The sequence below is a fragment of the Leptidea sinapis genome, chromosome 32 (genome assembly GCF_905404315.1).
Source record: "Leptidea sinapis chromosome 32, ilLepSina1.1, whole genome shotgun sequence".
NCBI classification, from domain to species: domain Eukaryota; kingdom Metazoa; phylum Arthropoda; class Insecta; order Lepidoptera; family Pieridae; genus Leptidea; species Leptidea sinapis.
In genome coordinates, this window is record NC_066296.1 from 6,433,808 (window position 1) to 6,448,718 (window position 14,911).

General features: G+C 35.1%; 2 protein-coding genes across 2 annotated transcripts in view; both read right to left on the reverse strand.

Annotated features, from left to right (window-relative positions):
• LOC126974412 (uncharacterized) overlaps nucleotides 1-14,911 on the reverse strand; it is a 375,370-nt gene that overhangs the window by 26,916 nt on the left and 333,543 nt on the right. The window contains exons 11-12 of the mRNA XM_050821894.1: nucleotides 7,715-7,900; nucleotides 1,931-2,071 (exon numbers count right to left, since the gene is read on the reverse strand). Of these exons, the coding sequence (XP_050677851.1) occupies nucleotides 1,931-2,071; nucleotides 7,715-7,900 (327 nt within the window). The remainder of the gene's footprint in view (nucleotides 1-1,930; nucleotides 2,072-7,714; nucleotides 7,901-14,911) is intronic.
• Nucleotides 11,912-13,973, reverse strand: LOC126974423 (cilia- and flagella-associated protein 157). Its single transcript, XM_050821912.1, has one exon. The coding sequence runs from the start codon at nucleotides 13,915-13,917 to the stop codon at nucleotides 12,064-12,066; it is 1,854 nt and encodes a 617-aa protein (XP_050677869.1). The 5' UTR covers nucleotides 13,918-13,973; the 3' UTR covers nucleotides 11,912-12,063.

The following is a 14,911-nucleotide window of genomic DNA, read 5'->3' on the forward strand; positions in this document are numbered from 1 at the left end:
TGCGCACTCCCCGTGATAAATGCGGTAGAAGATGCAGAGAGAACCCACATCTCTACGCAATGCTAGAGAATCAAGCCGATCGGAGATGACTTGATCGTCGATGATTCGAGTCGCTTTTCATTGTATGCGGTCAAATGGAAGAAGCTGGTACTGGGGAGCACCCGCCCAGAGGTGAGAACAGTACTCCATGTGAGGCCGAATTTGCGCCTTATAAAGTTGCAGGCGGTGGCTTTTAGTGAAGTACTGTCTCGCCTTACTAAGTATACCAAGTTTTTTTGAGGCCAGTTTGGCCTTCTCTTCCAGTGACCACGGAACTGAACGTCGCTCGATATATCGACGCTAAGTATGCCAATACAGGCTGTGGCAGTAAGAGGAGTGATCTCGAATCGAGGGGATACGACAAAGAGAGACTTTTTAGTGGAGAACGCACAAACTTGTGTCTTCTTGGGGTTGAATTGGCTTAATTTTTATCGGCCCCATTCCGAGACTTTGCAAAGCATAGTCTCGATTTCATACACAAGTTGTTCCGGTTCTCGTCGACGCTATCCCGGGACATGTTGGCACGGCCGGTGTAGGAAGCATACCCTGTGCTGTCGTCTGCATAACAATGAATATTGCTGATTTGCAGCATATCATTGATATGCAGAAGAAACAGCGTAGGGGATAGCACGCAGCCTTGCGGGACACCAGCGTTTATGGGTTTTAAGTCGGAGCATGCACCGTTGATAACAACCTTGATGCTCCGATTAGCCAAAACGCTAGTGACCCATTTGCACAACTTCTCGGGAAGGCCATAGGATGGCAGTTTCGCTATAAGCGCTTTATGCCACACTCGATCGAAGTCCTTCGCTATGTCCAAACTCACCACCAACGCCTCTCCCTTCGACTCATATTACGCGATACTAAAAATTTAGAAGCTCAACGAATGCAACTGGAAAAAATAACTCGGCATAAATTTGTGTCGATTAAGAGCGCAGAAATATGAGATTCAACTTCAAAAATTAATTGGCCTGATGTTACTTTTTAGCCTTTTTTTCTATGGATAAAGGAGGACAAACGAGCGTACGGGTCACCTGGTATTAAGTGATCACCGCCGCCCACATTCTCTTGCAACACCAGAGGAGCGTTGTCGGCGTTTAAGGAAGGTGTACGCGCTTGTATTCGAGGTACCCATGTAGTACCGTCACGGAAACACCGCACAAGGAAGCTCATTACACAGCTTTGTAGTACGTAGAAGAAAGCTCCTTGAAAACCGCACTGTTGAGGACCGTGAACTATGTGAATCTATGCAGAATGCAAATTCGTATGCAAGATCTCTTGCAATGTAAAAATAACAATTATAAATAAAAAAAAATATTTTGTGTACACAAATGATTTAGCGGGAAATCTATAATATATATATACAACGCGTTTAAGTTGAATTCCTATAACTCAAAGGTATTGAGAGTAACGAAAAGGTTTATTAGAATCAAATAGTTTATGATATTTTTTTTAAATGATGTTTTATTGCGTTTCTTATCTATCATACACAATAATTTTAATAATTATCAAATAACAATGTCACACACCTTTACGAGAAACTTGGCAACGCTGCATACTAAGAGCCTCAAATAATGAACGATTGTCTGACTTACCTACATATGAAAAATATGTCACTATCTCACTTTCATTAATTGTCTTTGTAAGTGTAAGTTTGGCAACGTCGCTAAGATCAGGACTTGGCATACAGGCTACAATCAAGACGCAATGTACATTTAAAAACATTTTTATAATACATTTTGCATTTTAGAACACATGTTTCTAGGACTTTTCTTTTTCTTTTTAGCTATAGATTATAACCATAAAGTTATGGGGATTAAATATAAACACGTTGTATATGGGTGAGCTTTGTACTCTTCACTACCCTTTTTATGTTACAGGAATACAATACCATAGCTGAGCTGTCTGGTCCATCCCAAGAGGCCAGTAGAGGAGATCCGAGAGAGTCCCCATCACGAGCTCGCAGGGCTTGTCCGGCGCAAGGGAGCCTCACCGCTTCGAAGCGTACCTTTACTATTAAACCCTCTTCAGCCTAAAGAATAGAAGAATTGAATTTTAAAATTGATGGTAATTGACGTACAAAAAACAAACTAAACTCATAATTACTTTCAAAAATTGTCTGAAGCAATACTCTGCCTACGTGTCTATTAGGCAGAGTTCAGTTCTTCGGTTGTATTTCGACCGCGCTTAGAATACAATGTCACGCAATGACAGCGTTCAAAAATTCGAAAAAGGAAACATTCTAAAACTTTATTAATTAATTATATAGCCCCGGTCACCATTAAATAAAATACTTTGAACTAAGGTCACGCCTGTAACCGAGTTTACAGATTCCATTCGGGTTTCACCAACTTAAACTAAACGCAGTTATAGCCTAAACGCGTTTAAATGCTGATCCTTAGATTATTTATACGTCTAGATAGACAGCTATGAAAATGTGAAATAGGCTTTTGAACTAACCTCTATTTTCAACAATTCACGCACACTAACACAAAGTGTCATACAAATCGCGAGTGTAAGACATAGCTTGTCAGGCATACTAAACTTATAATATTCCTGGCCTGTTTTTATCGGTTCTCTAACAGCAAGAGAATATATAGACGTTTAATTGAGCTAAGTGCTGATCACCGAATTTTGGACGTTCAACGTAACTGTCATTATCGTAATAGAAACATTGACATATAACAATTTTGATTGTGTTCACTTATGACAGTTTGAGAAACGATGATAGTTTTGACAGGTATTTGATACATTCTATTGTTTATGACATGTAAACTCAGTTAACGTCAACACACTCAAAAGGTTTTGGTGAAATCGCTTTGTTTAATCGAGGTCAAGACTGGCATTTCAACTCGTTTACGTAAAACTGAGTTTAATATAACTCAGTTTGAAGTCTCATTGGTGAAATTGGGGACTAAGAGACATCAATTTATTTTCCTCTTCTTTAAACAAAGTGTTTTTGAGTTTAGCGTCATGCACAGGACTAGAGGAATTTACTATATTACAACATAGTCACTTAAATCATAATTTAATTGATTCTTTTTTATAAAAAACAGTACATATATACTAAAATAAGAATCTTGCTAAGTTGCTATCCAGATAGTAAATAACTTGAACTTTTCGTTAGTTGATTTTAAGGCAATAATAATAAAACGGTTCTTTCAAATTGTTGGTAAAATTTCTTAATTATAAGATTATATTAAACGATTCTTCATTCATCCTGAGGGAAAGGCAATATTCCTAAATATCCTGAAAAGTCAATCCCTTCAGGACTTGGAAGCTTGCGCTAAAAATAGATTTCATATTTAAGTTTGGTGGGACAAGCTCCGATTACAAATGTTCAATTTAAATTTATTGCAATTCCATAAATATATTTCTTAAATTTAACATTTGGAGTAAATTATTGTACAAGGCAGTATTATGGATACCCAGTTTAGAAGTCGCAGTTTGGTCTGGACAACAGACCGTAGTAGGAAGACCCATATTTTTATTTATCTTCGTTTGAGTCGTTTAGAAAATCATTAATGGCATAGTAGCACTTTTCTAATAGAAAGTTTTTTTGTAATTTTGATAAATTCATTTTCGTTATCTATGCTTCGAGTTTTGTCTGGCAGATTATTATTTTTATAGATATTACATAAGGACTCGATGTATGTAGTACTTATTTTGATTGCGGGAGGTTTAATTTATTTATATATCTTTCGGGAAATCGACTTTTTCCAAACCAATCTTTTGCGAGTCACGCCTTTTACAGTCGCATTACGAAATTTAAACGAACTTCCACAAAGGATTGACTTGTTTGCTTGCTCTCTGAATGAGTTTAAAATTGGGGTAGTTGATGTATGTTCTAGTAATAGTAATTATCTAGTATAGTAGGTATAGATTGTTCGTAGAAGCTCTAAGATTTATATTTATATTTATTTAAATACTTAAATTTAAGTCAAGCCTCTATCGCAATTCGCAATAGGTCACTCTGTAATCATAGGGGCTTTATTGGTTAAATAAATGTCTTTTAGCATTTGCAAGCGCGTTTCGTTGAGGTTGTCGTCCTTAATTGCTGTTTTACGCCCAACAGCTAATTTTAACTAAACGCATCAGCAAATTACTACTCGCACTACATAGTAGAACTAATCACTCCCAATAATTACTAATCACTAATCATCTGCATTTGCACTAATCAAAGTTGAAAATGGCCTATAAGCTTAAGGCTAATCACGACTATTATTTAAAAAAGGTGATATTCAAAATAGGGTATAAAATCACTTGTTGAAAGTAAAAACTACCACCCATTCCAAAAGGTATGCCTGACCTGAGAAGAACGGGCGCAACAAACACAGCGGGCTTATTTTTTTTATCAAAATATGGTTACAACGTATAATCGTACAGTAAAATTTATTATTTAATAGCCTGTGGGCGGTCGCTCTATTGACGATCTGTGTTATTAAGTTATAGTAACCTGTACTATACAAACGTTTTTTAACATTTTTTTTGAATTTCGTAATACATTTGTTTTGAAAATTTCTGGGATCTTGTTGTAAAAGCTTGTATATTGCCCCACAAAAGACTTACTAGCTCGACTTAGCCGAGTAGTACGCATTATAAGTTTATTTGTTCCTGGTGTTAACATTACGGTTATGCCGGATTCTAGCAAATTCACTTATGTGCCTATGTACAAACTTATGTATTATCAAGAATATAATGAGAGGCAACAGTCAGGATGTATAGTTTAAGTGGTGTCTGCTGTCTAAGAAGACTGTATTTTTTTTTATGATATTTATTTGAAATTACATTAGTTTATTTATTTCTTTATGGCTGAAGAAGTTCTATTTATTTATTTTATTACCAGTAGCTATGACAAAGACATAATATAATAATATGATGTAATAATAACTTTTATTTCTCACCAACAACCAAAATTACAATATAGCGAAAACTTAAAAATACAGGGGATACATAAGTTTTGGTTGTGGATCGCTGGTGCCTGTGGTAGGTAATAAAATACCTGTATTACTGGTCACCAGGATTCCACTTTTACACAGTGACTAAAAAGCTTGAAATTCCAAAGGATAGAGGTAAATGTGTGTGTGTGTGTGTGTGTGTATGTGTGAGTGTGGGTGTATGTGTGTGTGTGTGTGAGTGAGAGAGAGAGAGAGAGGGTGTATGTGCAAACATGCGTACGATAGGGTGTTCTCGGGTTTATAGTTGTGCTAATTATCCAAGACCTCCAGAAGTCTCTCTGTGTGGCAGTAATCTTGCAAAAGGAGCCATTCGTGTGCAGTTGACCGACATTTGTACATGTTTAGACCATACAAACATAATACCTTGTATAGCTTATTATAAAATACAATGTAGTTATAGCTTACAATATAATAACACACACTTAAACTTTAGGAAGCTTATATGTGTGTGAAGCCGCTTAAAAATAAATTACATAATATTTAAAAAGAAAAGAACAATTATTTTCAATTAATGCAGTTATGACAAGATCTTATTTTAAACAAAGTAGTATAGAAGTATTGTATAAGTAGTATAGAAGAATTGCAAGGTCCGTACAAATTATTATTTGAGTAATGTACTTATGCAGTATCGGTCATTTACTACGTAATGACTTGCAAGATTTGTTTTATTTTTGAAGTGAATAATTGTTGAGGCGCGTTGAGCGCAATATTCTATGAGGGTTGTATAAGAGTGACGTCACACTCGGCTATATGGTGCTGGTTCGGGTATAGTCGGCTCCCTAACCTCTTTTTTTTAATGAAAATAAGGGACGATACGAGCAGGACGTTCAGCTGATGGTAATTGATACGCCCTGCCCATTACGATTGCCGATCAGGATTCTTGAAAAACCCCAACAGTTCTGAGCGGCACAACAACTGCGCTCATCACCTTGAGACATAAGATATTAAGTCTCATTTGCCCAGTATTTCACTAACTGCCCTGACGAAACACAATAATGGTTACACATTACTGCTTCACGGCAGAAATAGGCGCCGTTGTGGTACCCATAATCTAGCCGGCATCATGTGGAAAGGAACGTATGTATATTTATATCACATGAAAAAATTTAACACTTCAGAACTATTATTGCAATTATTTTACATAAAAAAGTTTATCTCTATCTATTAATCTTACGAATCTTCGATCAGGCCACGTGTCCTGACGCGAGTTTAACAGTTTATACTCATCCCAAGAAAAGTGTTCAACGCCTCTAAAGAAGTTTTCACTTCAAAAAATATTCAGTTCAGGTTTGATCCGGTGTGTAAGTGTACTTACATTGTCTTTAAGCACACTTTTGCCGTTCTGCAATTAGACTGTGAATGATATGTCATTACATGTGCATAGAACGTCATTGATTCTCCTGGAATAATTACTTCTAGTGATAAGCTTATAATAAAGGATCCTTAGAGTTTTTTTTATAAAAATAAGGGACAAGACGAGCAGGACGTTCAGCTGATTGTAATTGGTACGCCCTGCCCAATGCATTGCCGCTCAGGGTTCTTTAAAAACCCCATAAATTCTGAATGGCAATACAACTGCGCTCGTCACCTTGAGACATAAGATGTTAAGTCTCATTTGCCCTGTAATTTCACTAGCTACGGCGCCCTTGAGACCGAAACACAGTTATGCTTACACATTACTGCTTCACGGCAGAAAAAGGCGCCGTTGTGGTACCCATAATCTAGCCGGCATCCTGTGCAAAGGAGCCTCCCACTGGTAAAATGATTGGTCAGTTTGTTTCAAATTAACAGCGTTTAAGTAATTTGTTGAATCAGGCGAAAACTAAACAACTTTAACGTCCAAGCTATCGCTTCGACGGTGGAATATCGTTTACTTTCGATGGCTTTTGCAACAATATTCAATATAACTTTGTACCGGCAACGTTAATATTCTGTTTTAGTTTAGATAAATAACGTTAGCCTTTGAAACGATCTCGTTACACGGATTCAAAGTTAAGATAATATTGTTACAGCTTTTAGTTCTAATGGAAGCATTTTATGTTATGAACTGAGGTAAACTAAATATAATTTCTACCTACCCTCATTTACCTGTCAGGATTTGTATTACAGGGCAAAGAATCGCCGCTTAAGCATTCTTCGTACATTTAGGAATTGGTTTGTGAAATAATTAATAATATATATAGGTAGGTTGTCTTGAATTCATTTCATGGTTCCCATGGAATTGGATTCACTTACCTATGGAACATTCTTGACGAACTTCCATTACAGATGGACATATTTATTATGCCTTCTACTCGGCTAAGTGATGTATATGCTTTTATTTATTTTTTATTAAAAAAAATGTATTACGAAATTCAAAAGAATTGCTAAAAAACGTTTGTGTGGTAAAGATTATTATAAAAGAAAAGACTTTCTTAATGATATCACCGATTGGGAATGGAGCGATCATACTCAGGATATTAAATAATACATTTTATTGTACGATATTACATTGTAAGTATATTTTTAATGAACAAAAGAGAACCCCACTGAGTTTGTTACGCCCGTTCTTCTCAGGTTTGAGGCATACTTTTTGGAATAAGTGGTAGTTTTTGACTTTCAAATAGCCATGTATTATGACGTTTGAAGAAAAATATTTGATATTGATATATTCTAAGTGACGATTTAAATATTTTATACAAAAACTACGAAAAGTTAAAACTGTATAAAATAGATACCTGTAGGAGCCAGAAAGACCTCGCCGGGCAGGCTCTAGCAGAACCAGCCAGGAGTCTGGCCAAGGGAGCCAAGTGGAGAACACATCCACAGCGGCACCGAGCTCCAATTTCTGCCACCACCACTGAAGAATCTCCGGGCCAGGAAGGGCCAGTACACTCGCAAGCTGCTAACTCTACAGCTTGACCCTTAGGCAGAAAATAGTCCTTAGGTTCAAATAAACTTTATTCTCATTATCATCTATTTCACAGTAACACAATAACATTTAACTGTAACTAATATACATAAACCTTGATTATTAATTGTGAAACCAACTAAATTAGCCACAGATAAATTATATGAGAGAGAGATAAACACGTACCTCTATATAAACAATAAAATAAAATTTATGTGCTTAGTAACAATTAAAAGAGAAAAAAAAGATCAAAGGATGGTGCAGATTATGATGGCTGTGTGAATAAATATTAATGTTTATTACTATTTACTATATTGAATTGAGTTATACTGTAAGTTAAGGTAGGAATAATTAATTATTACGTATGCAACGAAGAGCGGCTCGAATCGACAGTCAAGTCATCTCCGATCGGCTTGATTCTTTGGCGTTGCGTAGATATGTGGGTTCTCTCTGCATCTTCTACCGCATTTATCACGGAGAGTGCTCAGAGGAGCTATTTGGGTTGATCCCAGCGGCCGAATTCCACCACCGGACATTACGTGCAGAATACCACCCGCATCACGTTGACGTCTGGCATTCCACAACCACGCGTTTTGCAAAAAAATTCTTGCCTCGCACAGCCACTTTGTGGAATCAATTACCGGCTGCGGTTTTACCGAACCGATATGACTAAGGGACCTTCAAGAAAATAGTATACTCCCACCTTAAAGGCCGGCAACGCATCTCTTGACATCTGTTGTTGCGGATGTCCATGGGCGGTTGCCTCACCTCTCCCCATCCCGTGAGCCTCTTAACCGTTTGCCCCCTCTTATATAAAAAAAATATCTATATTGTTGCAGAAGTCTTTATAGTTTTTAAGTTTGAGTTTTGAGTCTAAACAACGGTGCACGAAATCTATTATTTGCAAATAAGAATTTCTTTTTTGTACGTACATACATAGTGTGCCGGCACTAAGTAGCGTATTTTATTATAATCTATATATATAAAAATGAATTGCTGTTCGTTAGTCTCTAACTCGAGTCTAAAACTCGAGAACGGCTGGACCGATTTGGCTAATTTTGGTCTTGAATTATTTGTGGAAGTCCAGAGAAGGTTAAAAAGTTTGAATTAATATGAAAGTTCTTGGAATTAAATAATAATAAAAAAAAAAAATTGATTTTCCTTTGATGTGTCCTTCAGAAATCAAATAGAAATAATAGTTTAAAATGAATAACTAATTAGAATTTTTAAATCTTTCTAACTTTCTCAGGAGGTAAAAAATAAATTTCCTTAAAACACGGGTACACACTTAAAAAAGGATTCCTTTTGTTTGTCAGCTAGTTATCAATAAAATCTTAGCGATTGTGACAAATGTCATTTAATAGCATCACTTCAAGATAATATGTGCTAGATTTTAGATTCAAAAGGCAATACTTTTTTAACAGTTTATCATAAGAGCTGTGACTGTTATGGCATTTATCTACACCCATGCTTTAAATCCTCTATTAAAGATTCCAAAAGAGTTAGCTTATTGCCAACATTAAAAAACCCAATGTCCTAATAACCGTTACAACATCCAAACGAGTGTTGTAATGTTGTACTGAATTTCATAACAACACTTCTTTGCTTTTTTTTTTTTGGATCCGTTCATGCGCAAAGAGTTTCAACAGACAGCCACACTCTTGTTGATCGATGCGTGGTATCCGTATGAATTTCAAAAAAAGAAGATTTTGGTTTACGCGCGTTCCACAGCGCAGAACGTCGCGCGCCGCAAAAAAGGAGTATATTCGAATCCCCGCCATTTTTATTCGATATTTTTACTATTTTGCTTACAAAAAATGAGCGATTCAAGTTTTGACAGCACACTGTCAGATATTTTAAACGCTGTAAAAAAGCATAATATTCAAGTGAATTTTAATAATTACACTATAAAAAACGTAAATTACTACTAAATAAAGAATTCTTTCATTAATACTTAGTTTATATGTATTTAATCAGTAAGGGATGATATTAGGTTACTACTAGGACTGTCTATTTTAATGTTAGCAGTAAGCTTACTGTTTCAGAATCTTTTAGAGAATTCAGATTATGGGTGTAGATAAAGTCTTGTATGCAACTGTTGATAATAAGGTATTAAAATACTCATGTGATACTATTATCACACGAGGCGTGTTTTAATACCCCTTATTACGCAATAGTTGCATAAATAACTAGTATACTGCATGCGTTTTTAACTTACATGAGAAATTAACATTTTAACAATCAAAGTACTTAGAAACAATTACTTTTGTAGGTATACAATGCAATACAATATTAAGCATATGGATGAATCAACCCACGTATGTTATTGAAACGTTTTATAATTATTGAGTATATTATGCCTTTGAAGACTCGCCGTAATAGTAGTTAATGTTTTGACATTTCTTATTTCCGAGGGTAGGTTGTTCTATAGGGTGTCCCAAAGTTATGGGACATACCTTAAATATTGATGATAAGCTATTTTACTGAAAGAAGACTTTATGTTATTTTTAAAAGTTAGTAATTCTGCATTCAAAGATTTTCTAAAAAATTACTTGCCTCGTCTGGGAATCGAACCGACTTAAATGTAAAAAAATAACACCCCTACTCTTATGATGCCAATCGAAAGAATGGCCAAAAACTAATAACTCTTCTTAAGTAACATAGTATTTTAAAATAAAGTAGTAAATTAAGTGGGTATTTTTTTGTAAATTAATTAATTAAATGCTCAAAATGTGATCTCTCTTGTCTTACGCAAATCGCCAATCTTTTAATGAGTCCGCTGCCTGTTGATTTTCTTATCATTTTATGGTGAATGCTCGATATGATATGGCACAATTCTTTTTGTAACTCGCCCACGTTCTCGTATCGCTTTTTGTACAGCATATCTTTCACATATTCCCAAAAGAAGAAATCTAATGGTGTAAGGTCCGGGGATCTGGCCGGCCACCTAATCGGTCCATTCGTACCAATCCAAGTAGGAAAACATTCATTTTACGTTGTTCCTTTCTTTTAAAATACTATGTTACTTAAGAAGAGTTATTAGTTTTTGGCCATTCTTTCGATTGGCATCATAAAAGTAGGGTTGCTTTTATTTTACATTTAAGTCGGTTCGATTCCCAGACGAGGCAAGTAATTTTTAGAAAAACTTTGAATGCAGAATTACTAACTTTTAAAAATAACATAAAGTCTTCTTTCAGTAAAATAGCCTATCTTCGATATTTAAGGTACTTTTCCTTCATGTCCCATAACTTTGGGACACCCTGTATATCTGAGCTCCCACAAAGGCTATTGTCTGTTTTCCATAATTACTTCTAACTATTGGCAGACTCCCTGCAAACAGCAGATTGATTGAATCGATTGATTGTCATCTAAAAGAAGGTCATTTAATAAATTTGTAATTAGTTGTAGTATTGTTGAAGTTGTGTAGATTTTTACTTACTCGTAAAAATGTACACAACACACTGTAAAATCAACCCATGGACAACGGTGTGGGTTTTCACTCAAATTAATTTAAAACTGTACTTTGCAATTGTAAAATGTATTTTAAACTTAATCTTATCCCAAAGAAGTAAAATTAAATTAAATAGAATTGGGGCTTTCGTATGTTGGTCATTATATGAAAATGCAATTTATAAATCTATACAGATCGTTATAATTCTGTATTTCGTGTAATACCATAATTTGATATGATGTGTACGCATATTCAGAATTTTATGCGATGCAATATTATCACAAAGTATTTTTTTTATATGTCCACCTGTCTGCTCCAAATAATCTACGAAATATCCGGACCAATGTTGTCGAGACTCTCACGGACAGATAACGCATGTTATAGAGCATAACTTAACTACTACCTTCTTTAATACGTAAGTATCCATCCCTACTGTGCTACCACTATTGCTAGTAATTCAGAGAATTAATTAAGATTTCCTTGTCAAAAAAAAATCAGAGATATTTAAGCTGACTTTTTTATTTTAAAAACCTTGAAAGATATTCCGAGTTTTAGATTCAATAAAAATAACTATTATTGAACGTGTAATCTGCTTTTCTATATTTTGATCTTTAAAGTATAAAAATAATCCTAAGAGTGATGGACCAAATTTTTTTAAATAATTTATTTCAATAGTAATCAAAAAATATTATTTTTATATTAAATAAAACTATCTTCAAAAATATTTATGTCTCGCCTGGTAAGTCTTCAGGCTCTTTTTCATCACCTGCTGTTTCCTTCCCCTCATCTTCTGTTCTTTCCTCCGCTTCGCCATGCTCACCTTTAATATCTTCTTCTATAGCTTCTGATTTCTCTTTTCCTTTTTCATGTTCTTCATCTTCCCCTTCTTCTAATATAGCCACTGTAGATTTGGAAGTTATAGCTTTCTCGCTAGTGAATTTAATTTGGGAATGCATGACCCCTTGGGAGTATTGCAAATCTTTGAGTATACTCTTTTGAATCTCTACTTTACTAGCTTCCAATTTTTGTCCAATGCTCATTTCACTTTCTGGAATCTCTTCAAGTTCTTCCTCAGATAACGTAACACTTGATTTTGTTGATGTAATAAATGATGGAAGACTATCTTTCGGCATAAGAGGAGGTTCAGTCAGGGGTGGAATCAGTTTTATGCTAGGAATAGTCTTAATACTGCCAAGCGATGCTGTAGAAACTACACTAGTCTCCTCAGAACCTTTTACTGCTTTCACATCCTCTTTCGAAGGTAGAGATGTAGTAGCTAAAACAGCAGATTTTTTTCCAATAGGTTTAGGCATAAAACCAAGATCACCTTCTTCATAGACACGTCCAAATGAAGCCAATGTATCTATAGACTCAGCTCGTTCCATTTCACGATACTGTGATAAAATGTCTAAAAGTCGAGAAAGCAAAAGTTGTCTATCCATAACTTCTTTGGTGGGATCCATTGAAGCCCATTCATCCAATTTTAAAGCAGCTTTTACTGCGATTGCTGCTTCTTTTAAAATCTTCTTCAGTTTTTCACATTCTTTAATAACTTTAGATCCCTCCACTGCAGCTTTAGTTTGATCACTCAATTTAGCATGTAGGTTTTGCTCTAAGATGCGAACTTGTAGAGCTAGATTTTCATTTTCTGTAGTGAGTTTCTGAATTTTTACTTGAAGTATATTAAAATCATAATTTTTCTTCTCGGATAACGCCTTTTCTTTCTTAATTTCTTGAAAAGCAGTTGTTAACTGATCGATCACTTTAAGTTGAACAACATTTTTATTTATAGCTTTGTCTCTTTCTTCTTCAGCTAACTCTTTAGAGATGCGAGCTACTCTTTCACTCTCCTTAAATTTTTCATTTTGTTCTGCAAGTTTTGCTTGTGTTGAAAGAATACTATCAAGTTCATTATTAATGGCAATATTTTCTCGTATAACGCGGTGTGTAGACGCGGCTATCCTTAACTCTGTAGCATCTTGAAAATCTTGAGCTAGTTGAAGAAGACGGGCTTCCATTTCTTTTTTTAATTTATCTTTCCCAATTACAAATTTTTTTTCAGCATCATATATAACTCTTTTATACTTCATTTCCTGATCTTTAAATGCTTGTTCTTGGTTTTCAAATTTTCTCATTAAATCATCACGTATTGCCCTGAATTCTTCAAGCGTATTTAGTTTTCCTGCTAGTAGCTTATTTTCTGACGTAAGTTGATCTTTCATTGTAGTAAAATTTCTTTCTAAATCATTCACTGTTTCTTTGAATTGAGCTGTTTCTAGCTCACGGGTTTCTTCTAATCCTTTCACTTTGTCCTTAAGTTCGTTGTTTTCTTCATTTTTAAGATTTAATGTTTTTTTTAAGTACGCAATAATATCAGCTCGATCTTCATCAAGTTTGTCGTAAGCTTTTTGAAGTTCTTCGTTTCGTACCTCATAGTCGTCTACCGCTGCTCGAAGTCTTGCAATTTTACGATTACAATCAGTAATTGTTAGCTCGAGAAAAGTTTTCTCCACTTCTGTGATCGCAGTATGAACCTGAGCTGGTTTATCTTCATCTCCTTTTTTCTTTTTTGGGGCCATTGTATTACTTTCACTAAGATTATTGTATAGAATGCAGTATAAAATTACGCAATAAGTTGCGCGTGTTTTGACATCAATATCGAAAACATAAACAACTTGTTGCTTAGCAACCGCTTCGATGGTTAATCGATAGCTCGTTTTCGTAGATAGAGTACGGTACCATAAATGAAGGTAATTTTATTTTAAGAATAAGTAATTATTAGTCAATATGTCAAATTATCTTCACAATGCCGTCTTACGGCCGTTTTCAATAACCTTAGTTTAACTTACTAGAGGTAGACAAATCTATATATTGAAATGTAAGTAAGCCTTTAAGGATTTAAAGGCTTACTTACATTTCAATAACCTATCGACGTAAAGCTTCTATAGCTATATTGGACATAACTGTGGACAGATAAGATCTTGTCATTTAACGGTGACAGCAAGGTATCCGTAACTAGAGATATCTTATTGAAAACGGCCGATAAACGTTGACCAATCTAAGCTTCAAACGGTGGAAGTCTTTTACTGGTGATAAGTACTCCGGTAAACATCTCGATTATTAACCTACATTGTATTTTATTACAATCTAGAATTTTTTTCAGAACTTATAATCTCAAAGATAGTTTATTGCATTTTATCTAAGTATAACAAAAAAAAATTTAAATATTAAAAAAATAAGTATTGCCCATTATAACCAACATTAATCTATACCAATTATTAAATATGGTATGCATTTTTTTTTCGAGAGGAGTAAAATACATTTACGTATTGAAGACCCCGAAGCGGGGCCCATATGTCGGGCTCAGGTGTAAACACCCCCTACCGACTAAAAACCTCCTCTGTGCTGATAGCCCTAAAGGCTTTTACAGCGAAGCCGGGCGGGGGCCTTGGAGGCCGATATGGTATGCAATTAGAGATGGGGTGCTGGTGTAGGTTACTTTGTTATATATCATGAACAGCCAAGAGGAGAAGTAGATCTGTACTCGATCAACTTTATATAAAAAAGCAAAAG